This window comes from Acanthochromis polyacanthus, chromosome 1 (assembly GCF_021347895.1).
Source record: "Acanthochromis polyacanthus isolate Apoly-LR-REF ecotype Palm Island chromosome 1, KAUST_Apoly_ChrSc, whole genome shotgun sequence".
NCBI classification, from domain to species: domain Eukaryota; kingdom Metazoa; phylum Chordata; class Actinopteri; family Pomacentridae; genus Acanthochromis; species Acanthochromis polyacanthus.
This window is the reverse complement of record NC_067113.1, coordinates 28,415,595-28,442,032: the sequence shown is the minus strand read 5'-3', so window position 1 is coordinate 28,442,032 and position 26,438 is coordinate 28,415,595. Positions and strand designations below refer to the sequence as shown.

Below are 26,438 nucleotides of genomic sequence, written 5' to 3'. Positions count from 1 at the left end.
TTCAACACCATTAGCTAACCCAATGTAGCATTAGAACACAGGAGTGACAGGAGTTCTTATTTCATATTACAGAAATCCATATTTACATGGCAGATGTCTGCAGCTGAATCATGACTAGTTGCAATTCCAGTTTCAGACATCTACAATTAAATTTTGTATCGTCATATTTCTACATTTACCTGTTAAGATTTCTTAAACTGGGTTTGAGCTAGTCAGAATTACTTCGTTGGTATCTTAAACCGGAATTCTGCTGAGACTAAATGTAATTACAGATCGCTTCAATTAGAAATTTGACTTGACAGCATGACAGTAATCTGTAGTTACATCAACAGCAAATACAAGGTGGAGGTGGCCCACTTATCAAACAGACAGCACTGCTACTGTACAGAGGCTTTTGTAAAGTTTGACTGGAATGCTCAAATGTTCTCAACAAAGTCTTTGTTAGTATAATTTTTGTATTTGTGACATTTTGTCTTCATTTTACCCATCATTTTACCTATTGAAACGCTTTGCTTGAATGATATCTAATGGGAAGTGTTGTATGTGTAGTTATAGTAACGTTTGGTATATTTACAACTATTATTTTGACTGAGCAAAACTGAGTTACACACATCTATAACTCTCACTTTGACTTGTCAGGACGACATTTTAGATATCAGGAAGGAAATTGTGACTAGTCACAGTGTGGTTTGTCAACATGATGATGCAGATAATGCAAATTTATTTCCTGACAGTCAAAGTCACGTACTAAATGGTGAAACAGTGTGACATTTTATCCTCAGGTTAACATAAATACCCATATAGACTGTCAAGATATCCGTCAAATAGTCATTGAGATATTTCAGTCTTTCATTCACTGCCTTCCCAGCGTTTCTCCATGACTTCATCCACATCCAGAAATAATCTGTTCTTCCCTTCACTATCACTATTCAAGCAAATTTTACTTTAATCTGTTTGGATGTATTTTAAAGAGCCTGCCTACAGTTACACACATAAACACATTTAACCATAAGGAACTAAAAAACTGCCTCTTTGTTTAAGATAAGACTCCTTGTCACGTACACACAAGCCTACATCACACTCATGATCTTGCTTAACTGGGTCTAATTGAAGGCATCCTGTGCATGCAGAAAGTTCTCTGTATGCAAAAAACTCATTGTTTACGTTCCAGCTCTGGTATATGACTCCTGCTTTCTTTCCTTTTTTAAAAAAAATCTTTGATGGCTTCACTGTAATATGCAAGTGGACCAAAGATTAAAAGCTTCGCTCTGGCATGGCACATGTGTGTGTGTGTGTGTGTGTGTGTGTGTGTGTGTGTGTGTGTGTGTGTGTGTGTGTGTGTGTGTGTGTGTGTGTGTGTGTGTGTGTGTGTGCTGCGATACAGGATGTTGTTGTGGTTGTTCTAATTGTTTTTTTTTTTGAAGTTCCTGTCTGGAAAGAAAAAAAAATGTCAAGAAGAAAATGCAGCTCGTTGAGATCGTCAGCTGTCCTGGTATGCATTTGTTTACTGTGCGGCTGTTTAGAGAGACAGTCAAGGCTTTTCCTGTGGACCTCTGGGAGACGGAGGGAGTGTGTCCTAATAGCAAGAAAAAGAAACGACACAAAGAGCGAAGGAAGGGAGGGTGGAAGGAGAAGGAGGGGAAAAAAGAAAGAAACGAAAGCAGGGTAGTTTCTTGCAGGCTGAGTGTTTAGCTGAAGGGTGGAGACTCGGAGCAGCAGCGAGGAGGAGGAGGGAGGATCTCAGCTGGAGTAGATAGAGGGAGAGAGAGGGAGGAAGGCACACAGAGAGAGGAGTGTTGTGGATGTAATCGCCTGCCTCGCTGACTTACTGACTGTGTGTGACAGGAAAGCGATCGGGGAGAACGTGTGGATACTACTCTACGGGGCTGGATGTGTTTGGCATCGCGCACGGAGAACACAGAACCACAACAGAGGTAGGTGCGTTGCGTTTTTCCAATCATCTTGGAAAGGTGCTGTTTGTCATTTTCCTGTTGTGGTCGCATCTGGGTTAATTGCATCCAAAACAGGGTGTGTTCCACAAGAGGAGGAGGAGGAGGAGGAGGAGGAGGAGGAGGAGGAGGGGGTTTCATATCCACGCTGTCATTTTCTCAAGCGCTCGAGGGGTGAGATTGATGCTGCTGGCTGGTTTTACATCATGGAATCCCCTCCTCCCTCTAAAATCACTAAAAAGCTCCTTTGCTCGGAGGTGAGCTGCTGCCTAACATCCCGCCATCCATTATTTCCTTTTATGCATGTTTATATGCGAGGCAGGGAATAATAGAATAGACTCCCCTTCCTCCCCCTTTTTTTCCCCTTCTTCTTCTTCCTGCCTCATTCTTCTTCTTGCCAGATCTTATAATGTGGAGCCGGAGGAATTAAGGGCATCTGTTTCAGGGGATATTTGGATGACGAGGGAGGTGGGGAGGATAGGGGGAGAGAAAAGGGGGGGATGCAAAAGACAAGAGGCAGCAGAAAAGCCAGAGGAGGAATCCCACAAGCTTCCCGTGAGGCTTTTCTGGCCAACCCTCTTGCAAGCGTCCATACCGTGAGGAGAAAGCAGTCGACCACACACAAGCTCCATGTAGTGGTTGTGTCAGGCAGATGGCCGGGAGAGGAGGAGGAGGAGGTGGAGGAAGAGGAGGTGGAGGAGGAGTATGAGGAGGGGGTTGGTGTTTTTATGATGCTCATGGACAGACACAGTCGCTGACAGTAGTATGCATTTGCGAGAAAACCGAGAAAAGGAACACAGATGTGGCATTGTTTTTCCACACGAAGGAACCGTCACGTATTCAACTCACGTTAAATCACCCAATCATGTGTTGTGTTACATATCCAGACCCATTACGAATGCACAGTCACAATTACGCAAGAGCTCATGACCAGGCGGGTCGCACTGTATCTCCAAGACGAATGGCTCCGAGGCCACAGATTGCTTCAAACGTGTTGAGGCTAAAAGAGAGGCTCACAAAGTCCAGACACTAAATGGTAGAAACCTTGAGAGTTCCAGAAAGAGCTGAGTGTTAACGGCAGAAAGGAAAAAGACGAAAAGCCTTCCAGTTCAGTCCAATGTGCGAGGAGTTTCAAGAAGCCTTCTTGTTATCCTTATCTGATCTCTTAGATACATATGAAGGAAGGATGTTGTCGTGCTGAAGGCTCTGACCTTTGTACTCGCTGCACTTGTTTGCCTTTTGACAATGTTGATTTTGGGTTTTTAAGCTTACTCAACCATGCTGCGTTCTGTCAGAATAAAAGCATCCAGAGGTGTTCATTGGAGTTGGCAGAGAAAGTTTCAAATCCTGTCAAGCCACTAGTCTTCGTGAGACAGTCTTTAGGGAGTTAAGACCTGATGTTTGTGACTCAGTTTGGACGACGTGGCAGCAGTTTCAACCCTTAAGTGTTGCTCACCCAAGTCTTGAATCTTACATCTCTAGTCCTAATTGGTAAAACATAAGAGTTTCCTTGCCTCAAGTCAAGTCTTTAGGGAGTGAAGTGAAATTCTTTTTCTCGTTTGTCTTTTTTTGTGTAATTTAATTGCCAAGTCTTGTACAACCAACTGTCAAATCAGATTGTGTCACAGCTAATTTAAGTCCTTATTTTTGAGACTTAGAGCTGAGCTGAACCCATGTCTCAAGTGTCAAGTGTACCAGGACTATATTTTAAGTCTATTGCCCTGCTGTTGTTTTGACAAAGACAAGTCTCAAGTCATTGTGAGGGTAAAGCATGAGACATGAAAGATTTTGGTTAAGTCATTCAGAAGTCACGTCTCCTGTAAATTTGTGTTTTTTTTGTATAAATCGAATCAAAGTCTTGTCCTACCAGGTCTCAGGTCAGGCTTTGTCTCACAACTTTTATCTAAGTCCTTGTTTTCGTAACTTAGATCTAATTTGAACCCAAGTCTCAAGTCTGTAAAACACGGGACCTGAAAGATTTCATCTTAAGGTAGTCACAGAAGCCTTAAGTTCTGACTCAGGAACAGGTCTCAAGTCAAATCACAAAGCTAAGTCGAGTCTAAGTCATGTCTCAGATTCCCTGGTTTGTGACTAAAGTTGGACTCGGTCCAAATCTGTATATTAGGTCTTCTTAAAAATTAAGTCTCAAGTCAAATCTTTAGAGGTTCAACTACTACCACAACTGTCGTGTACAAATGAAATTCCAAGTCTTACTTTTATGTGACCAAAATTTCCATTGGTGTTTGTGTTTGCCTTAGTATAAATCAAGTCAAAAGTCTTGTCTAAGTCGTGTCACAACAATAATCTAAGTCCTGGTTTTCATGACTTAAATCTGATCTCAACCCATGTCTTAAGACTCAAATGTACCAAGACTAAATTTTAAGTGTAGTTCCTAAAGTGTTTCCCGAACAAATCTCCGGTCTTTGAGTCTAAAACTTGAGACTGACTTTGCTTCAGTCAAGTCTCAGATAAGCCAAATGTTAAACAAATATCCTTAACCATTCCTGTTTTTTGTGTCTGGGTTTGGCCAGGTTTTTGGAGTTTTAGACCAAATGCGAAACTTGTCCAACTAAAACTTAAATCCTCAGTTCCACAGGAGCTGTTTTTAAGTCTCTAGTGCAAATAAAGCAAAGTTTAAAGTCATGGCTCAAGTCACTAAAGGAAAAACACATTACTTTCAAGTCTCCAGTCAAGTCTTTGGTTGGTTAAGTCTGTGGGGAGTGAAGTATCAAAGCTGTTAGGTTTAGGTAATGTCTCTAGTGCAATTTTTTGTCACTAATGTCTGAATCAGAACCAGCTTTCAAGTCTACCTAGAGTGTTTTTTATGTTTTGACCAAGCAAGTTTCATATCATGTTTTTGTCAGAACAGTCACCTGAGTCCTTCTTCTCACGACTTAGGTCTGACTATATGTCAGTCTATTGCCTCAAGTCTTGCCAAAACAAGTCCCAAGTTCTTGGGGGTAAAACATGAGACACAAGTATTTTCACTTAAGTTTTTAGAGGGTCAAGTCTCAGATAAGTCAAGTGTTACTGATCCCGCATTTAAGTCTCGAGTGTTGAGTTCACCACAGCTGTGTTTTTATGCTTCATGTAAACTCGATGCTAGTCCAACCAAAAGTAAAATCTGCAAGTTTCAAGACTACTATAGCTGTGTTTGTGTCTTTTGAATCAAGTCTACGTTGTAAGCCATGAATCAAGTCACTGATGGAAAAATGCATTTGCTCTTAAGTCTTGAGTCAAGTCTCTGTTAGGTAAAGTCTGCAGTCTGAGTCAGTTCTTAAAGCCATCAAGTCTAAGACATGTGTCAGGTGTCTTTGTAATGAAGCTCTGACTCCGGTCCAAATCTTAAATCGAATTAAAGTTTTTTCATATCTTATCCAAAACAAGTCTAAAGTCAAGATGAGTCTTCAGGGACTTTATTGAAGTCTTACATGTGCCAAGTCCAGATTAAGTTTGTCAGTAAGTCTTGTTCGCACAAGTTTCTGGAGTAATTTGTGTGTCGTTTCAGAATCTTTTTTGCTCTGTAGCTGCTGACCACAAAGACATGAACTGGCAAGCAATCTTTATCTGTTTATGAGAACTTGGATGAGATCTTTGACTTGCAGATACACACCGATGATGGTAAAGTTAAAGTATGTCAGCGTCTGAGGCAGCAAACTCTCTGTGGAATCTAAACAAGCCCGGATGTTTGTAATGTTGTTAACAGCCCGAGAGTCTGGCCGTGTTAGTCGCTGCATGCTGATTGATTCCAGAGGAAACTATGTTTATGCCTCCTCGCTGAAAGCAAAAGCAAAAAATCCTGCTGAATCCTCGCAGTTAAGACGAGCTTTAAAATGAGCTTCATGTCCACAAAACTATCATTTGTGACAAGTGGGAGAGGAAGCTCACCTTGTAAACTTGGCAATCACACTGGCCACCTTCAAATATGATTTACAGATTGGAAAAGAAGCTTCGCACGATGTCTGGTTTCTGTCCAAAGCGTCCAGGGGAGTTTTAAACAGCTCTATCACTCACAGCCAAAAATCATCAGCATCACTTGGCCATTGGCTGGTGTTAATTTTCCACCCTGGTCACACAAAAACGTATGTTTCTTTTTTCTGAAGCCTTATAGCTGTTCTTGTGACAGCCAATGTCGTGCATTGTTTCTAGCCCACTAACTACACTGCTGTTACGCAACACGCATATCAAAGGTTTCAACTGCTTTAGACGTCTAAAGGAAAAGAAAACCACTTGGTTGCTGCTTTAAGCCAACAAAGAAGAAACACGGCAGGCCTTGATTGTTTGATTTAATAAACATAACAGACCACATTTGCGCTCCCTGGAGCAATAAGCCTCCTCCCTGCTGCCTCCTTGACTCCCAGGGGATGCATCATTTCCTGGGCCACTGCCTCCTCCCCTCCCCCCTTCTGGGACCTAGATTAACCCCCAGCACACACTCATATAAATGCACCGCACAATCTAAGACGGTAGGATGGGCAGGGCATGTTGGGGGTGGCACAGATGTCCCGGCTAATCGAATGATCATGGGTGGTGGTGGTCTGACCGAGAGGCAGCGGCACGACGACGGAGAGAGAGTTAAGGCTCGGTTTAATAGAGGATTATGCATCGAGAGTAAAGCTTCTAATGTCAGGTAACTTTAGGAAAATCAAACTATACATAATGTCCATTGCTGAATAATAAGTAATATTTATAAGATGCTTTTACAATATTTAAAACAAGTTTATTACATCTCAAATCATCTGCAACCTACCGTCTGACCATCTCTGATTTGCTTGAAACTTTTTTATTCTAAACTATGCGTATTCACAATGCTATCTATGAAAATGTAGCTTGATTTGTCAAGTTCTTTCTGAGATAATAATAAAAAATAAACTCTCATTGACTCAATTTCAGCATGTTTTGCACACATTGAAATTTGAGGCTATGTTTTGATGACAATTTCCAGCAAATCAGAGATGCTCAAGCAGAAACAAAACCTATTTTCTTACTACTATAAGCAGCATAGTCTGTCACAAAATGTTACACACCAAAAATACAACAATACTGGGTAATTTATTGGAGAAATCTCCATATTTATGTTGTTTCTTCCTACATTCTACTAATTTAAAGTTGTTCTAATGGCATCTGCCGATGTTGTGCTTAATTTTAACCTATTCCTTAATGGTAGATTGGATTATTTTAGTTTGTTTTGACCTGACCACTTAATAATGAGGTACCACTGTCCTACCAAAGTCATTTAGACACTATAGCAGCTGTTTCTACCAACAGCTTTTATCAGTAGTGTCAGATTTAAGAAACTGTTTGTTGAGCTGCACCAAGTTCATGCACACTTTACATAATTTCTTTCATAAAAGTAGCTTTATACGTATGCCAGATGTTGTACCTCGTCCTTGAATTTGCTCAGAAAACCAATGACTGATGAACTGTTTCCACAATTAAGTCTAATAAACCTGCACCCACACAGTGGTGATTAAACTCTGAGGGCTTAAAACGCAATTTGCAGCTAAAGGCTTTGTCATGTGTTTCTTATTTAGTGAAAAATTAGGGGAAAAGAAATGCTTTCTAATTCTGAATAACTTCATTAGTATGATGCGTGCATTTATTCAAATCCATGAATGAAACAAACCAGAAACATCCACCAAGATATTAGAATACAAAAACACTACTCTAATAGTAGCTAAGATGCTAAATGCTAAATAAAAAGTGACAATAACATTATCTTTTGATGTCTGTGCATGTCTCAGTCATTTTAAGTTTAGTTTATTGCAGGAAACAGACGCTAACGGACCTATCTCAAATGGTTGCTGTAGAAATTTAAATATTCAAGAGTTTTTTTAATGTAATGTGACTCTGACATAAGCTGGCAGAGACAAAAACAGTCAGATAGGTGAAGCAGAAACTAATAGCTCTTTTTCTTTTAGTAGTGCATTAATAACAATGGCAAAAACAACACAAATGGTACACAGACATCAGCTGTAGTTACTGATTCAGTAAAACAAAACAGTTGAGGGTGCAAATGTGACACAAAATATTCCAATAAAGAACATTTTTATTGTTTTCGGTTTAGTCTTTTTTAGTGTTATCACTCATTTTTAACATCACATCTCCTCAACACTGACTGAGCTTTTCCAGATTTCTGTATAATATGATGCTAAATGTCCCGGTTGGAGTGAGAATCTGCTTTTAGCCGAAGCTGTGATGGAGAAGGACACTCAGCTGTCACCCTCAGAATCATCTCCATAGTCGATCGCGACCTGACAGCTCATCTCTCGGTGTCCCGTCGCTTCGTGTGCAGAGGGAGGCACGTCCTTTCTCCTGTTCAAGGGCAGGGATGCGTGCTGTGTTACAGTCAATAGTCGATATCCCCTTGATTGTGTTCATTAATAACTCCAGAGGTTGGGTTTATGTTACTTCTCCTTGCTGCGGTCGCTGTAAAAGCCTCCCCTAGAAGAAGGCATCACCATCTCCTCCATTGTCTCCCTGATAAACTTTTTTTTTTCCAGCTTTTATTTATTTATTTATTCATCCCCTCTCGACTCGTGCATCCTCTCCTATCGGTTTACTGCTGTGTGAATCTTTCTTTAGCCGCCCTCTGCTGCTTCTAGTTTCACGGTGACATCGCAGCTCGTCGTCCCATGACACACCGAGGACGGCACAGTCACCAAGTCACACTGCGACTCAACTTTCAGTGCGCGCTCGAGTGTTTTTTTTTTTTGCACATTCATGCACCTCTGCTGTTAAGACGTTTAAGTAATAAAAATAATACAAATGTGCAGGAATCGTTTTGGTAGTAAAAAAAAAGAAGTAATTCAGTCTGCAAAATTCTGCATTTGACATGCATCAGTGTTATTTTAACCCTCCTGTTGTCTTCATTTACAGGCACCAACAAATATTGTTTCCTGGTTTGAAAAAATCCAAAAATTCCCCAAATTTCTGAAAATTTGCAAAACCTTCAGGAAGAAAATTCCAATAATTCCTTAAAATTTTCCCTTAAAAGTTTTATTTAAAAAAAAAAAAAAACAAATTCGGCAAGAAAATTCTTGTAAATATTTTCAGAAAATGAGTAAAAATCTTTAAAAAAAAATCCTGATGGATTACATGTATATCAGTGAAACTTCTAATGTTTTCTTTAAGAACATTCACATAAAAATCAACCAAAATCCAGCGAATTTTCGCTGGATTTTGGTTGATTTTTATGTGAATGTTCTTAAAGAAACATTTCTTTTTCCACCAAAAAATGTTCAAAGACTTCCCAAAAATGTTCAAAATGTGGACATCAGAAGTTCCACTGTGAAAATATTGCTTTTCCCCCCGCATTTTCAAACTTTCTTTTCTTCATTTGTTTATTTGATAGGGACAGAACAACAAACATTGTTACATTAAGCGATGTCATGTTCATAGGTCAACAGCTAACAGCTAATTCGCAGACCTGGTCCTTAAAACGAGTCAATTTTGACCCGCAGGACGACACGAGGGTTAAATGTTAGTTCACCCAAATAAGTACTGCTCGTATTATCAAGCATAGATTATTGGTACTATAACATAATTGAGACACTTAGCACATTCATTAAACCTCTTCTCTTAATGAAGATTAGCTTAGCAAGGGCAAAGGGAACGGTAGCTGTGTGGTTTTACAGAAAAACTCACCAAATAAAAACAAAACAAACATTTCACACCTAACATCTCTTGTCTGTCATTATATAAAATAATGTTCCCTTTGACCTGAGATTGTACACATGGTCAACTCAATCAGTATTCACCACTTTTAAATAAAAATCTGACAAACTGAGGATGGTCATGTGAGGGGCATTTGGTGAATTAAGACAGAATCATCCTAATGATCCATGAAGGATTTCCAGGTGTAGCGACCAGAAGTAAGGAAGTGCGTTCTCATATAGTCAGTGCCAGATAAGAGGTTACCTCCCACCTCGTCCTCGTCCCCGTAGACCCTCACAGGTTAATCACCGGCTCTCCAGGGTCCAGATGGCTGAACTGGGGACACATTTTTAATTACCACGCTCTGATTTCACACCCTGGGCATCACAGAGGACAGAACACCCCCCCGCCCGACCGCTTTAGTTTCCCTTTTTAGATGGTGTAAAGAATTTCTTTTTAAAAGTCTGGATAATAAGGTGTGCACTTACAGAAAGAGAGAAAAGGGGGAGGTTGGCGTGTGTGGGAGTACCGCCAGAGATCGTCACTCTTGACAGGCCAGGAATTATAATTCCCTCGCCAGGATGTTTCCCGCGGCGCTTAATCACCCTTTAAGTCAGCGACACCCAGCAGCTATAATCACATCTATGGAGGGCCTCGTCACAAACACAGACCTCCCCCCGAAAACCCGGAGGAAGGGGTTCAAAAGAGGCTCCAAATGGCAGGGGAAGGATGGCGGAGGGGGTCAGATTGATTCGCTGGTGTTAGCAGCAGGACGGAGCTCGATGGGGGGGTTCAGGTCTCATCAATGAACACCTGTCTGCCACCGAGGGAGGGACGGGAAGCAGAAGGTTTGAACACAGGAGAGAAATGGATCACCAGTCGCATCCCATAGCACACCTTTCTGTCTTTTCTCACCTCTACACTCCAGCTGAAGATGCTTCACTGGCATAAAAGTGGAGAACAGTAGTGCTAAAGATAAAAAAAAAAACTTGCTCGCACTCTGTGTTTTAACACTCTCCTTCTCTTTTCCACTGATCTCACTGCTGCTTCGCAACGTAAATATGATGACACCCACACTTCACAAGGAAATCAAATTCAGCAGCTTTTTAAAATTTTTTTAAGAACAGACTTTTTTTTGCTGCATGAAGTGAACTGATGCAAGAACAATAAAACAGAGAGTAGACAGAAAGATGTGAGAGCGCAGTCAAGACTTCGATCAACTTTTCAAATGTCACAGTCCAAACTTTTAACGCCACATCTTTTTTTTTTCAACAGCAAAATGTGAAAATATCCAAGGATCTCTATGGCTATAATCAACATTTTAACAGTCATAATGAATTAGATAGATAGATAGATAGATAGATAGATAGATAGATAGATAGATAGATAGATAGATAGATAGATAGATAGATAGATAGATAGATACCGGGCTTTGCAAAAGTTCTGTTACACTCGGTTTCATGATCTTTAGAGACGTTTACATGTCGGAGTGAAAAATTCCTCTAAATAAACTGAAAGTTCTACCTTATAGGCAGGTGTCCTTAATACAATTTTTTTTCTCCGGTGAAGTTGTATCAAGATGGCAGTCAAAAGAGTTGAGATATCTGCTCTCCTTTGTGCTGAACATCAGCCGGATGACCGTCCACAGAGTCGCGGAGAGGCTAAAGAATGGTGAAGATCTTTCAGGTCTTCACCATTCTTGAAAGATCACTGAAAGATCTTCACCATTCTTGAGCCTCTCCGCGACTCTGTGGACGGTCATCCGGCTGATGTTCAGCTGCTTGGCTCTGTCAGACTTGTTGTGGCCAGCATGAAGGAGAGCAGATATCTCAACTCTTTTGACTTCCATCTTGATACAACTTCACCGGAGAAAAAAAATTGTATTAAGGACACCTGCCTATAAGGTAGAACTTTCAGTTTATTTAATGGAATTTTTCACTCCGACATGTAAACGTCTCTAAAGATCATGAAACTGTGTAACAGAACTTTTGCAAAGCCCGGTAGATAGAATTACACAATGTCTTGTATGTGGAAAGAGCTGTGACTGCCGTGACTCTGCAGTTCTTTTAAAACATTTTTTAGCTCATTGTTTTGGTTTTTATGGTCCACAACTTTACTGGTTTGGTTCAGTTTTACCAACTTTACACAACTTTTTCAGCATTAAACTAGCTGGTCGAAATACTGGAGAGTTTAGAAGCCAAAAAGTGAAATGTTCTGCTTGGAATTTACCATCAACCAGACCACAGCTAACGTAAAAGTAGATTTTGAAACAACCAACCAGGAAGGAAGTGTAATTTCGGATTGATTAAGTTCGTAATGTATCACAAGTATGTTTCTTATCAATAGATCTCTGCCATTCATTTTGCCATTTGCTTTACTTTCACTTCTTTACAGCTTCTTTACACATTAGAAGCTTCAAACTGGTGGTGAAAAGGTTGTTTTTTTAACCCAAACTCTGACATTTTTCCAACCCTAACCAAGTCATTTCGGTGATTAAACATCATCAGACTTCTAACTTGTAAAACTGACATTTTCATAAACATAACCACATAGTTTTGGTGCCTAGTTTAGTTTAGTTTAGTTTATTTAAAAGGACAATGTGCAGTAACATTAAAAAGATGCCCGCACCAGATTTCGCACAAAGCTAATTTCCATCTGCAGTCCTTTGCACAATAAAAATACATAACACTAACAGGTAAACCGAACAGATTTAAAAAAAAAACAAACAAACATAGAATGTAATTTATTTGTATAGTGGAATAATTTGGGGCTACATGAGGGGACATGGCTCCCAGTAGATACTATAATGGTACTCCGTGGGTGATGGATAAATAAGAAACTGTGAGCATGTTTGATGTAAAAATTGGTCATAGGTTGTGTTTATATTTTGCCTCTGCTGCTCCCAAGTGGCCAAAAAATCTGCTGAACCAAGTTTAAATGCAAATTGAACAGACAAACAGTGTAGCAATCATACACACGTTTAGATGAAATTGATTAGACTAATTTTGCTCATGAGTTCTGCACATAAAGAAAACACATTCGCAGGTTGTTGCTTGAGCTGTGTAATCTGTCACAGTCAAAGATAAGAAATGAGTACAGGCTCAAGCAACTTTCAAGAATTTAAAGTAGATTTTTATGCACTTTTTGTAGAGCAATCAATGGGAAAATGTATCAGAATGTCTTTAAAACTACTATAAAACTAAACCGTTTTCTCATTTTTAAAAAAAAGCATATTTTAAATAATGTAGAAAATCCAAGTTTTAGTCACTGAAGGAGCCACAGGGTAGGTGTGAGAAGGTCATAGAGGAGGATCTTGTTTCATTTGAGTTAGGCACCAAAATTCTGTGGTACAAAAATCACACTTATATCACAATTTTGGGTTAAAATATGATCCTTATTTGAAGCTTCTTCTAACATTTCTGGCCCACCAGGTTGGAGGGATTGTATTTGCTTTGTAGCCCAACAGATAACCTAGCATTAATGCTAAGCTAGGCTAATTAGCTGCTCCTTTTAGTTTCATATTTATAGTACAGACATGAAAAGGATTAGCCTTCATATTTCAGTCCGATACTTAAAGCAATTAAATCTGTTCTATTTAGTTTTTCTGCTATTATGAAAAACGTATGCAGGAGTTCCATCCTATCTAATATATATTTGGTTGGATGAAAAGGGGCAACAGTAAAGTAATAAAATAAATGGCAAAGATATGTTGATCTGAAATGTATTTGTGTTACATGGAAAGCAAAGCAGCAGAAAGTGTGTTTCCTTCAAACTGTAACGCAGAGAACAGTTGTGTAGGAATGTAAGTCTTGTGCAGGGCTGAAAACACAGAAGCATAAATTGCACAAATGGACTAAAATGCTGCCAAAACCACTGCTATGCTGCTTTCAGCATGACGCACAAACTGTACATTTTGTAGGTAGAACCAGCAGCAAACTGAGTAAATTCATTTTCATACATTTCATCCGATGTGTGAAAGTTTCGCCTTTACTTTCTTACAGCCGGCAACAAACAACCCGAGATGTTTGAACAGTTTTCTTTGGAAACTCCCCAAATGTAAACGTGAGTCTGATGAGAGACGAGTCTCAGAGAACAAAAAAAACTCGTCATGAGTCGTAGGTCACGTGACTCGGACTGTTTCTTATGTGACTCCATCTTTGATCAGAGAAGCTAAAGTCAATAAAGGTGATTAGTTGTAAACTGGGCCAGACTGATATAGAAGACTGATGAAACAGGTTTCATATGTTAAAAGAACTTAACGTGCTTAAATACACTGTAAAAATATGTCTTCTACCTGTTTTTACCTTGCATTTTCTTTTGGACAATTTATTTATTTTACAGATTTTCACTGTAGTTAAATTACAATAAATTACTAATAAAATCACAGAAAAAAGTTATAATTTACACATTGATCATAAAAAACAGGCCAAAACTGTAAATTAAAAATATACTGTATTTTTTAAAAATGGTAGTTCATTTTTGGGGGGGTAGGGGGAGAGAGGGGTTTGCAACATTTGACCCTTGATTTTTATTTATTTATTTATTTTGCCGTGTTTAAATGATTTTTTAAATTCATTAACCTTTATTAATCCAGGAAAAAGACATAAACAGCCTCTTTTTCAAGGGAGTCCTGGCCAAGATAGGCCGCAGCAAATACAGAACAGTTACAGTTAAAACATAATTAAAACATGAGAAAAAATGAATTAAAAATAAATAAGCCACAAATAGCAATTTTACAGACACTTGCCAATATTGAAATATAAATGATATTGATTAATAAATGATAAATGGTAAATAATTTTTACCTGTCAGCCTCAATCACCTGTTTTTTTGTTTTTTTTTTTACCAGTGGTGTTTTTTGTGGTTTGGTTTGTTTATTGTTAATGGTGCTGAAATTATAAAATTTCTTTTTACAATATTTAAAATCGCTCAAAATATCAGTATTTCCCAGATATTGTATGTTTGTTTTTTGGTTTTTTTTTTTTACAATTTTTTTATAACATAGTATTCCACGATTTTTTACAAATATTTTCTCGAAGTTTTCCTACAATTATTTTTCGCGTTTTGTTTGTTTTGTTTTACAGTGTAGGTGACTTACTTGCAAAATAGGACAGATAGGCATGATTTAGTTGCAGTCGCAACAGGGAGTCAAGCAAAGAAATAGAAACTAATCTGCCCACCAGTAATGTACATTAATATTTTTTCTAGCAAAATACTAAACGTTTCCTGGTTCCAGCTTGTCAAATGTGCGGATTTGCTACTTTTCTTTTCATTTATGGTGGATTTTCTTTGGGTTTGAGACTTATATTTGGAGAAAAGTGAGAACTGAGGACATCACTTTGTTAAATTGTGGTGTTTTTTCCCCACTACTTTACATCTTAGTTGCAGCATTTGAGAACTTTGGTGTCTTTTGTTGAAGTAAAATGATGTTAAAGCAAGTTTGCAAAGTACCACTGTTTGTTTTTGCTCATTTAATTTAATATATCTCATGCGGAGCGTTCAGTTTATGACACTAAATCTTTCCTTGTGAAGCAGCTAATAGTTAAAGAATCACAGCACTGATCAAACTTTCACACAGTTTTCATAACACAGTGCAACAGTGTTGATGAACGGCTCCAGTGGACATGGAGTGGTGACAGCACACTTAAAATAAGATCTCCTACTCTCTCTTTTTTTGTTATTTAAACCCGAAGCAGTTCCAGAGTTGCGAGAACACTTTGGCTCAGTGCTTCGGCCGCCGCTGTTGGCGAGGTTTTGTTAATGGATGCCTCGCTGTAGCGTTGCTTTAATGTTGTGCGCTGCCGTGATTTACGGCGGGTGGAATTCCCTTCCTCTGCAGATCTGCTCATGCAGCGTAATTGGCCCATTTATCAGCAGCAGCAGAGATGCAGAGTCACAGATGCATTAAGAATGAATCTGTAGAACGAGAGAGAAAGTCGGGGTCAGCAACGGAATAATCTGGAGAATTATCCTTATTTGCATTTTTTGCTGAGAGCTGTGCAAGTCCGTGTGAAACCAGCACATTTAAATCTCACTAATTAACACTTTGTTTGTTTAATCCCAGTAAAAGTAATACATCATGGTTTAATGGAGGGATTATGTGTGCTGGATTATTTCTTGAGTGGGCGTGGTGGCTTCCTGAAACAGTCACAACCTAGCCTTAATGCTAAGCTAGGCTAATTAGCTGCTGCTTGTAGCTTCACATTTATTGTAGAGACATGAGAGAGGTCAACTTTCTCATCTAACATCCTGGAAACCAGTGACAGTGTTGTTTTTTCTGTTATATATTTTTAAAAATTCAGGATTTTTTTTTTAACCGAGTGACTTGAATGACTATCTGGGCAGAGTGAATCATTTGAGGGCTAATTTTGCAGGAGAGTGAATCTGAATCATAAAAGTATTTTTAAAAAGCTGTTTGTAACTTTTCTCATATAGTTAACACTGACAAAGTAACTATGATTCAGATTTAGTTTTTCACTCATCATACAGAGCTTTGTGATGACCAAAAAAAAAGAAAATTGCAAAAAGTAGCCAATTTTCTTCTACATTAATTCTTTCTGTAGCTGTAACTTACAAACAACTGGCATTGGATGTCATTTTGCGAACAATTCTTTCTTTTTCGCGTTTCTCTCCTGTTCCTCGTTCATTTTGCCGTGCACATATGGAGCCTGGATGTCAATAAACTCTGTGCCTTGTGAGTAAATCTAATTAAAAACTCCATGTTTCCAAGAACAATTAAATCAGAATAAATTATGTTCCATCAGATAGGCTTCTGTTGAAGAGGAAGTCAAGGATCACATGGTTAAAAAAAAAAGTTAATTTCCCTTATTTCACATCGCACTTCCCATGATGTGACTCTTGCATATCTGCACGTCACAATTTCCATTAGAGCTGCAACTAAGGGCTTATTATTATTATTATTGTTATTATGATTACTATTAGTGCCCTATAACCCAAAGATATTCAGTTACTTGTCTTAAAAAATAATTAAACTTTTAGAAGCTGAAATCAAAGAGTTGTGACAATTTGAGCAAACAAAGTTATGACATTTTGGTTCCGTCACACACATTACTCGTCCTAATTCTGCATCTTTTAACAGTTTGCATGTTTTTTTTATCCTTGAGACTTTACTATGAAATGACGCCGTTTTACTGTATTTGAATTGGCTAAAAATCACTATTTCACAGATATTTGATATTATTACTATTTTTTACAGTTTTTACTGTATTTAAATTTGCTAAAACATCACTATTTTGCAGTTATTTGCTATTATTATCACTTTTTACAGTTTTTGCTGTATTTAAATTGGCTAAAATACCACAATTATTTGCTATTATTATTATCAGTATTTTTTACAGCTTTTTCTGTGTTGAAACTGGCTGAAATACCACTATTTCACAGATATTTGCTATTTATCACTTTTTTTATTTTTTTTTTTACAGTTTTTACTGTATTAAATTGGCTAAAATATCACTATTTTGCAGTTATTTTCTACTGTTACCACCATTTTTTTTTGTTTGCATTTTTTAATGTCACAATATTCCGTACTTTTTTCCTGGCACCCTTAGGGCTCCCAAATTTTCACACTTTTTTCCACTTATTTTTTTTTACAGTGCAGATAAATACAGTAACAACCTTCTCACCTAACTCTCAGTCACATTCCCCACACTCGTCCATCTCTTCCCTCTGCAGCGTGTTGTGTTGTTTCCCCATCGGTGTTTTCCTCTGAGCGGTTTTTGTGAGAGCGAGCTGTGACATTCTGACACACAGTGATCAGAGGACAGAGGCTGCACACAAGCGCCTCGGCGTAATTTATCTGGAATGCAGGAATGAAAGCGCGCAGAGCTCCGATCCTCACTCGCTTTATCTCTTCCTCCCTGTTTGCAGAGAGTGTGGCGGGACGCGAACTGCTGACTGAACTGCAGGCAGAGGAGAACGCGGAGGAGAACGTAGAAAAGGTAAGTGGAACCGGAAGATAGCGGCTTCTTTGTCAATATTACAACACGAGCGGTGAGTGGAGGCTCTGCAGCTGCAAAGAGATTTCGAACTAGCCATGACAGCTCCCACAAAGTTGTCGACAGCTGACACGGTTAAGGCCGCTGTCCATCTGAATGCATTATTTATCAGCTGGGATGTCACAGTTATCAGAATCACGTGCAGCGAGTCGGTATTTTGAGCAGCTGACAGATAGGAAAACGAAGGAAAAAGAGGATTTATGACACAGCTGAGCAGCAATAAAATTCTCTCCTGAAAGACTTCTAAAAAGAGACTGTTTATTGTTTGTTTTAAAGCCTTTTTCTTGCCTTTAAGGTAGCAGCCTTTTCCAGCAGGGGCATCTGCTACATGTCACCGTCATCTCCTCAGCCCTCCCTCCTTCTGTAGATAAGAAAATGTCAGGGTGGCATTTTCGCACACTTCAACGATAATAAGCAGGAAAGCGACTTTGTGGACTCAGTGACAGCTCTGCTAAATTGCTGGTTACCTTTTTTTGTGTGTTCTTTTGTACGGAAGTTCATGTTTTTGCCTCAGGTTTTCCTTTTTTAAAGCCATTCGATGTGGCTCTCTGGTTTGTCCGTTAGCATCCTGATACGCTAAACTGAGATTTCCAAAGCAGTAATTTTTTACTAAATTGGGGTTGAGAGTGTCTCAAGAGAAGGAATTTAGGTATCTGGGGATTTTTCTCATGAGTGATGGGAAAATGGAGCATGTGATGGATAGATGGATTGATGCAGCGCCAGTAGAAATGCTGCTGCTGTTCCAGAAGATTTACAAGTGGATCTATGTTCCAACCCTCAGCTATGGTCATGAGTTCTGGGTATTGACTGAAAGAATGAGGTTGTGTAATGAAGCGGTGGAAATAAGATTCCTCCATAGGGTTCGGTCTTAGGAATAGGAATGGGAGTTTGGACATCTAAAGAGTGCTTGGAGTAGAGTTGCTGCTTCTTTGCATCGAAAGGAGCCAGTGATTAAGATCCTTTAGAAGTTTTTTAGGCATCTTTTACTAGGAGAAGACCCTAGAGGAGAGTCTGAAACCCCATGGATTATATATCTCATCTGGCCTGAGAACACACCAAGTAGAAGTGGAAATTGTCATTGGGGAGAAGAAGTCAGAAATGCCCCGATTACTGCAAACCGACCAGAGTAATGTGAAGAAAATGGATGAAGTAGTGAAGATTACACTTAGTAAAAACCAGCATGCTGCTTGTGAGCTTGTGCTGCTTGGAAGTCTTTCAGGTAGAGAAAGAGGTTAGGACGTCCTGAGGGAAATCAGAGTAGAGTCGCTGCTTTTTAGTAATTAAAGGAACCAGCTTAGGTGGTTCGGGCCTCCACTTCACATGCTTTACAAGTTTTTCAAGTAGGAGGAGTCCCCAGAACTTGTGGATGAGATGACATATCTCATCCGACCTGGGGGCTTCCCAGGATATACTGGAGAACATTGCTGGGTAGAGGGGCGTAAAGAATGCTCTGCTTAGCCCACTGCCACTGCAAACTGATCACGAATAAGTGCAAGAAAACGGATGGATAGATGGATGATAGCAAAGATCATACCTAGTAAAAGCCTGCATGTTGCTTGTTAGCGTGTTAACTTCTCGCTTGAAACAAGTTGCTAGCATGGCTGTAGTGTCACATGACCATCACCAATGTTTCTCTTGGATTAGCAGAATAATGATCCTAAGCACACAATCAAATCTACGAAGGAATGACTCCAAACCAAAAATGGAGGATTACAGGATAGCCTAGCGACAGAATATGTCTGTGGGTGATTAGAAACAGATAGCAAAGGCAAGAAAATCCCGAAACATCTTGTAACTTAAGGACTTTTGCACAAAACACTCACAAGAAGTGTTTTTCTGCTAGAGTTCAGTGTTAGCATCTGGTGCCAAAGGTGTAGATACTGTTCTGCTGTGATTTTAACTAAAGGAACTCTTTACACATCTATTTCATCAGGTGAGTAGTTTGGTGCAAAGAGAGAAGCCATTTTAAGTCGGGACTGCCTCTGACTATTTTTAATACAATACAAAAAATGAGAATCATAAATATTGCAACAAAATGCTTTCATAAGTTCAGTTTAATGTCGCCAATTGCTGCTTAAACTAACAAAAATCAGTCTTATCTTCATAGTTTTCTATTCGCCTCTAGGTTTTTATCAAAGACATCACCTTTCCCTCTAAACTAGGCTATTGTACCACAGCGTTTTATTTTTAAAAAAACACGAGACCTACTTTTTAACATGCATCCCAGAAACCTTAAAGGGTGACATGTATCCCTATCAATAGTCTGATGATAGGTTGGCCTGTTTTGTCGTCTCCCTTGAGTGTTGAAACAATATTATGGCCTTGATACAAAAGACACCAAAGACTAATTTCTTCTCGTCAATCATGGCTTTGTAGTGCGTCTCTGCCCTAATTTTATTTTGATGAGAAACTAAAGTGAAGTTTTCATGCAATCCTGAGATATTTGCTAATAATTTCGAACATATTTTCCACTCAAAATAATAGGAATTTACGTACTGCTTCTAAAAATGTGATTTTTTTTTTACAATGTCTGATTTTTGAAACCAAAAACCAACAAAATAATTAGTTTAACATTGTGCATCAAATTTTAAAAATCCAACATCTTAGTTTCTTTACTTTAACACCACTTTAGATTTTGTTTTTCGACACATTATACCCCTACAAGGCAACATTCTCCTCGACAGGAGGAGAACAACCAGGATCCTTCAGCTGCACCGACTGTAAAACATTGTGTTTACTTTACATTGTTAATACTGTGCGGTCTGCTGCAGGTCGCACACATAAATCCTCTTCAAAATGTCGTTTGCTTTGCACTGACGCTGTTCAGAGATGTTCCAGCTCGGACCGGGAGGAAATGCTTCACTAAAAACGAGAATTAGTTAAATACTGTCGATCTTCATTTAATACTTTTTTTCCATGAAGTCATAAAAGATTAGAAATAGTGTTTTAGTCTGTTAGCTTTCATTTTGTGAGTGGAAACTCTTTTGATTTAAATGTAAAATGGACAAAAACTCTCCTACTGTTAAATCTCGTCAACCTCAGACTGATTTATTAAGTGTAACCATCCTCAAAGGTGTAGTTAATGAATGAATTGGTTTAACAGCAGTCTTTTACGTTGCATTGCATTAAACTTTACTGGCATTAAAAATACAAATAGCCAAAGGTTGTTTAGGTAAGTTGTTCAGCAAAAGTGCAGGAAAAAAGCTGGTTAAAGCTTCTTGCGTGTTAATTTTTGTGATTTTTCTCAGAAAAATGCAAAATTTTTACATCACAATGAACACTTATGGCTCGAAACTGGCATTTTTCATTATTTTCTGCCACTTTATTCCTGAAACAGTTAAAAATAATTGAAAATAAAATATAATATCAGTGAAGAATCCTTCCACATTAAGTCAACTATCGCATGCAGCTTCACTGTCGTAGAAAATAAACATCTCTACATCTGTAAACTCGCAAAGAAAATGAAGAAAAAAGAATTAAAAAATCATCGTATTTTATCGAATTTATCCAGTACATTTGTTTACAAGCTCTTTTAGGAGCAGTCCTGATTATTGTGTAAAATAACCTGCGCCTCTGCTGAGCTTTTCATTTTTGGCAGCAGCTCACCGTCCTGATGAGCAGATGTGCCACACTGGGGCATTAATATTCACGATTAGCTCCAGAGCCTCACTGAGATCAGTGCTGACGCCACGCTGAGTCGCACCGCGGAGCAAACAGCCGGATGACGGAGGGACGATTGATCACATACTGAGGATGAAGCTGTTCCTGAGCTTGACGCGTTTAATCGAAGAGGTTTTAGAAGACGAGGGAGCATCTGAGGACGCTAAACGAAAACTACATAGACAAATGACAAACATTATGAAGAAATGGGTTAAAAAAAAACTTAGAGTGTAGATCTCCAGCATTAAATTATCCAACGAAGGAATATGTTTGTAAGAAAAGCATTTAGTCTTAAAGATTTCTCTCCAAGTATGCAGTATTATATTGGCTTTCCAAGGAGTTCCCAATGTTTTTATATCATTTAAAGTGCATGATCCTAAAACTACAGTCATGCTAAGAGGAAGTAATTGTTGACTTTTTCAACATATTTGAACACTTGTTCTTCTTGAAATAGTGCCGACAGTTAAAAGCAATGGACTCCAACAAATTACGTGACAAATTCACATTTCACATGGAAAAAATAAGTGCATTTATCACACCTTCAATTAAATCAAATAAGTATCAGGAGTTCCACATTAGGCCAATGATTAGAACTTATATTTTCTAAACCTTTGACATCTATATTCTTCTGATTTCTGAGTGTGTGGAGCTCCTAACACCTCCAGAATAACAGGATGTGGATGCCTGTATGTCTGGCAAGGGATTTCAAAAGACCTCTAGGTTACCTAAAATCAATCATTCCACTGTGAGGAACATTATCTACAAGTTTTGTAGGTTCCTCTAAAAGACATCTCTAAGAACCCCAAAGTTTCATGACAGGATCTGCAAGTAGGCCTGCAGCTGTTAGTGTCAAAGTTCTGTATCTACAAACAGGAGATCGTGGATTAAGGAAGGAAAAAGCCTTTGCTGTCCAAAAACAGCATCAGAGCAAAACCACAGTTTGTCAGTGAACACACAGGCCAATGATGTTTTTGGACAGATGAACTAACAGTAAGTAGACATATTAGACCAAAAACTGCTTTTCAATAGAAGAACCTCAAACTAACTGTGAAGCATGGAGGTGGAAGTATTACGGTTGATTCAACAATGGCTTCTACATCATAGCAAAGAGTGCTTGAAGATAAAATGAAGCCATCTGTCCACAAGTTGAACCTGTGGTTGACCTTCCAGCAGGATAATGATCCTAAGCACATCATTAAATCCACCAAGGAATGACTCCGAAAGAAGACATGGAGGGTTACGGAGGGGCCAAGTCTAAGAAAATGCTGTGAAGGAGGATTAGAAAAAGAAAGCACATGCAAAAAAAGAAACCTTTCCTACATCTTGTAACTGATGAAATTTTCAGCAGGTTGATGTCAGATGGTGGAGAATTATGCAAAAACACCTACAAGAAGTGCTTTTCTGCTAGAGTTCAGTGTTACTCTTTCATCTGAACCAATTTTAGATTAGATTTAAGTTTATTGTCACTGAACAGAGTCCAAGTACCAAAACAATGCACCTTAGCATCTAACCAGAAGTGCAAATGCAGCAGTAAAGTGCATTTTTTACAGTATGGTGTCTACTGTATGTTACGGTTAGCTGTATGGACACACTAATATATACATATATGGATACAGTAAGAGGCATTTACAAGGAAGAGAGCTAAAAAATGTCAGCAAATTACAGCAGAGATTGGTAGACAGTTACACAAAACACCTACAAGAAGTTTTTCTCTGCTGAAGAGTTCAATATTAGGGGTGTGATGATACACTCAACTCACGAGATGAGACCATACATGATATTGGGTTCACGAGAACAAGACGATATTTTCACATTACTTTAAGAAAACTAAAATGACAAAATCTATAACTGGACAAAGAGTTTTTTTTATTATTTTTCACGACTACACATCAAATTCTTGATTTATCGCCCTTCACGTGAGGCGGCGACACTCGCTTTGCTCTAATGTCTGACGAAGAATCAGTGCAAAATGAGAGCTTTTATCTGTAAAACCAGCAACGTTTCTTATCCGTTTATCTATTTTAAATATAGTGCCGGACAAAGCGCCGCCCCCACACTCTCCTCCCCTCTTTACTGTCAGGCTGCCTAGCAACTGACACCATAAATAATACGCTTGGGTGTGTGTGTGTGTGTGTGTGTGTGTGTGTGTGTGTGTGTGTGTGTGTGTGTGTGTGTGTGTGTTCGCAGGCATGTGATAATAAACAGGGTATCTGTTACTCCCCTCTGAACGCCTGTTACTGTACATGATGGTGCTCATCGGTGAACTAAGATGTCTGTCGCCGTCTTTCTGCAGACAGAGCACCCCAGACCTGACCGACCGTCGCGCCCATGGCGAGCAATAACACGGCCAGCATCGCACAGGCCAGGAAACTGGTGGAGCAGCTGAAGATGGAGGCCAACATCGACAGGATAAAGGTGAGCCGGAGGGTTGTGGGTCAAGTTTTTAAGGCCAGTCTTCATCCATGAACCTGCATAAACGACTGTCCCAAAGTTTGGGGTCACTTCGAAATGTCCTTATTGTTGATAGTTTATAATAAAAAAAAAGTTTTAAATAAATTGCCCAAGTGTGTTTCCTCTACTATGATAAAAATACAATAATATACTGTAAAAAAAAAGTGGCTACTGAGATTAGGGATATAATGTTGCTTGAAGTGAGGCAGCAAACATCATGAATCAGTATTTAAATATATATTCAACCCCTTTGTTTGTACTAATGGTCACTGTATGTTAATTGCATTTAGTTACATCTCCAGCTTTGTTCAGCAAGTGAATTGAATTTATTGAAATAAAATAGCAATTTGGTTTGATTATTGGGCAATCAAACCAGCACATTTTAAAAATGATTTTAATGAATTATCATGAGTTCTCTTTTATTTCTCTTTATCACTATGTTCTACCTGTCAAAGCACTTTGTGAATGTTCTTCTGAAAGGTGCCATACAAATAGTTCTTCTTTTTGTTCTTCTTCTTCTTCTTCTTCTTCTTCTTCCTATTGTCCTGATGAGGGTTACAACTGGTATCTGGACCGTTGTTGCCTAGGGGGTTGGGGGGTTGCTTGACCTGCAATGTTTAGGAGGGTGGTACATGTCATCCATGTTGACGTCAGGACTCAAGGTTTCCCAGTAGAACGTTGCATTACAACGAGATGACCGCTGTTGTTCATCAGTCAGTGTTCGTATTGTTGTGGCTGATGGGTGTGTATGTCCATATTTTCAGGTGTCTAAAGCAGCGGCGGACTTGATGTCGTACTGTGAAGCTCACGCTAAAGAGGACCCCCTGCTGTCGCCAGTCCCAGCGTCAGAGAACCCGTTCAGGGAGAAGAAGTTCTTCTGTGCCATCCTGTAAACTTCGGCATGGCCCTTCAGCAGCCTGCTCGGTGTGACACTTTGAACGTGGACGTTCAAAATACGTAGAAATCTTCTAGTGGGGGGGCTCGGCGATTATTGGCCCCCTTTGTCGAACGGCACCTAAAGAGTGCACAAATTAAAAACCAGAGTTAACATGTAACCATTAAAGGGGTTGTGATTGCTTTTTGTGAGGGTGTGTGGCATGTTGAAGGGGCTTTTAGACGACACTAAAGTGATGATGATGATGATGTGGAGTGTGATGATGATGATAACCACCCAGAGAACTGAAGGACTACCAGTCAGCTTACCAGGTCTTCAGGTTGTGATGTGTACAAACAAACAAACAAACAAAAAAGTAGATAAATAAAAAATATTTTGTGGTTCTTTTGGGACTTCCAGATGTTCTGTTAGATGGTTTGTTGGTGGCTCGAGCACCGTAGGACAGCAAACAAAACTACGCCTACCACTAGATGCCACCTGGTTATTGGAATGTTTTTTAAGTTGTTTATTTTGTGTTTATTCCGACTTTACCTAGATATCTTTCTATAAATGTATGTGAAGTCTCTCTCTCTCGCTCTCTCTCTCTCTTTTTTTTTACACCAACAGGTTAGTGGAAGCTTTTTTAATGGGATGTTTGAAACATTTGACTCTGTGACTCTATTTACACCTTTACCTTTCTGAAAATCAGTCTCTGTGTATCGACATCTTATCTGGCAAATGTGATGCAGTTTGTCTCCTTCAGATACAAACCCTCTTTCTACTCTTTGTATAAAATGACTAGCAAGTAAACTGTGCTGTGCTGTGAGTTCTGAACGTTTGTGTTTGTATCATTAACTATTGCATGAAATGGACAAACGGTCGTCTTTCTCTCTTTCCTTTCATGTGGAGATTGTGTGGAGCAGGAGCAGCCTCGATCTGGAAGTGAAAAAGAAATATTAAAATGAGAAATGATTCAATGCAGACTCAGCAAGGAACATCTCTGCAATTTAACCTACACCTGGTGACAGATTTGGAGTCGAAACCACATTTTACAAACTAAAAAACAGTTTCTATCTTTAGAAATCAGTGGGACATTATCAAATCTGCTTATTCTACTCAACCTTTTTTTTTTAAACCTTTATCTTAGCATACTTGCATACAAGTACAATTTCTTGTTCATTTTTTTTGTATTTTTTGAGGTCCTAAGCTTTGAGATAGTTAAAATAAATTTTGTAAAGGACTTTTTTGCCCACCATAAGTTGTAAAAATGGCTCCAGCAGTCATCTATCAGGTTATAATCGACTCTGAGCTTGTTTTTCCTGTTTAGGTAGAGTGTTGCCTCTTTGCTGCCCCCTAGAGATATTTAAGTGCAGCTGCGTGGATGATACGTACTTCAATTTTCTAATTTAAATGCATACCGGACCAAAAATATAAACGCAGCATACAATATTTTATTAATATCTATGGGAAAATGTAGTTGTTATTCCAAACGCAACAGAACAAATGTCACAAAACAACCAAATATGCACTATATTGGATGATAATTAACAGATTAAGAGTCAGATAATGGACCAGAAATCATAAGTCATCTACAAGTCGCACATCTGCAGCACATTGGATTCATATTGTGATCTGATGCTGATTTACAGGATGTCATCTCACTCTGTGTTTATTCGATGACAAATGGCAGAACTGTTGGAATTTGCTTGTCAGGTTACGACTTGAACTGACATGCCAACATCCATCCAACCAACATGTTTGGTGTTGAGATTTTTGAATAAAATAGCATTTTAAAGTGGCTTTTTCGGATCTGAAAGTTGGCCTTTAAAGCCA

The 26,438-nt window shown here is 38.9% G+C and overlaps 1 protein-coding gene across 2 annotated transcripts; it reads left to right on the top strand.

Annotated features, from left to right (window-relative positions):
- Positions 1-1,605: 1,605 nt before the first annotated feature.
- LOC110958913 (guanine nucleotide-binding protein G(I)/G(S)/G(O) subunit gamma-2) lies at positions 1,606-25,582 on the top strand. 2 transcript variants are annotated; one of them, XM_051958032.1, is made up of 4 exons: positions 1,606-1,938; positions 17,493-17,563; positions 23,574-23,695; positions 24,496-25,582. In XM_051958032.1, the coding sequence occupies exons 3-4, from the start codon at positions 23,609-23,611 to the stop codon at positions 24,622-24,624; spliced, it is 216 nt and encodes a 71-aa protein (XP_051813992.1). In that variant the 5' UTR covers positions 1,606-1,938; positions 17,493-17,563; positions 23,574-23,608; the 3' UTR covers positions 24,625-25,582. The 2 variants fall into 2 exon arrangements, with proteins under 2 accessions (XP_051813992.1, XP_022061314.1); XM_022205622.2 differs by having other exon boundaries at positions 1,608-1,934.
- The last annotated feature ends 856 nt before the right edge of the window (positions 25,583-26,438 follow it).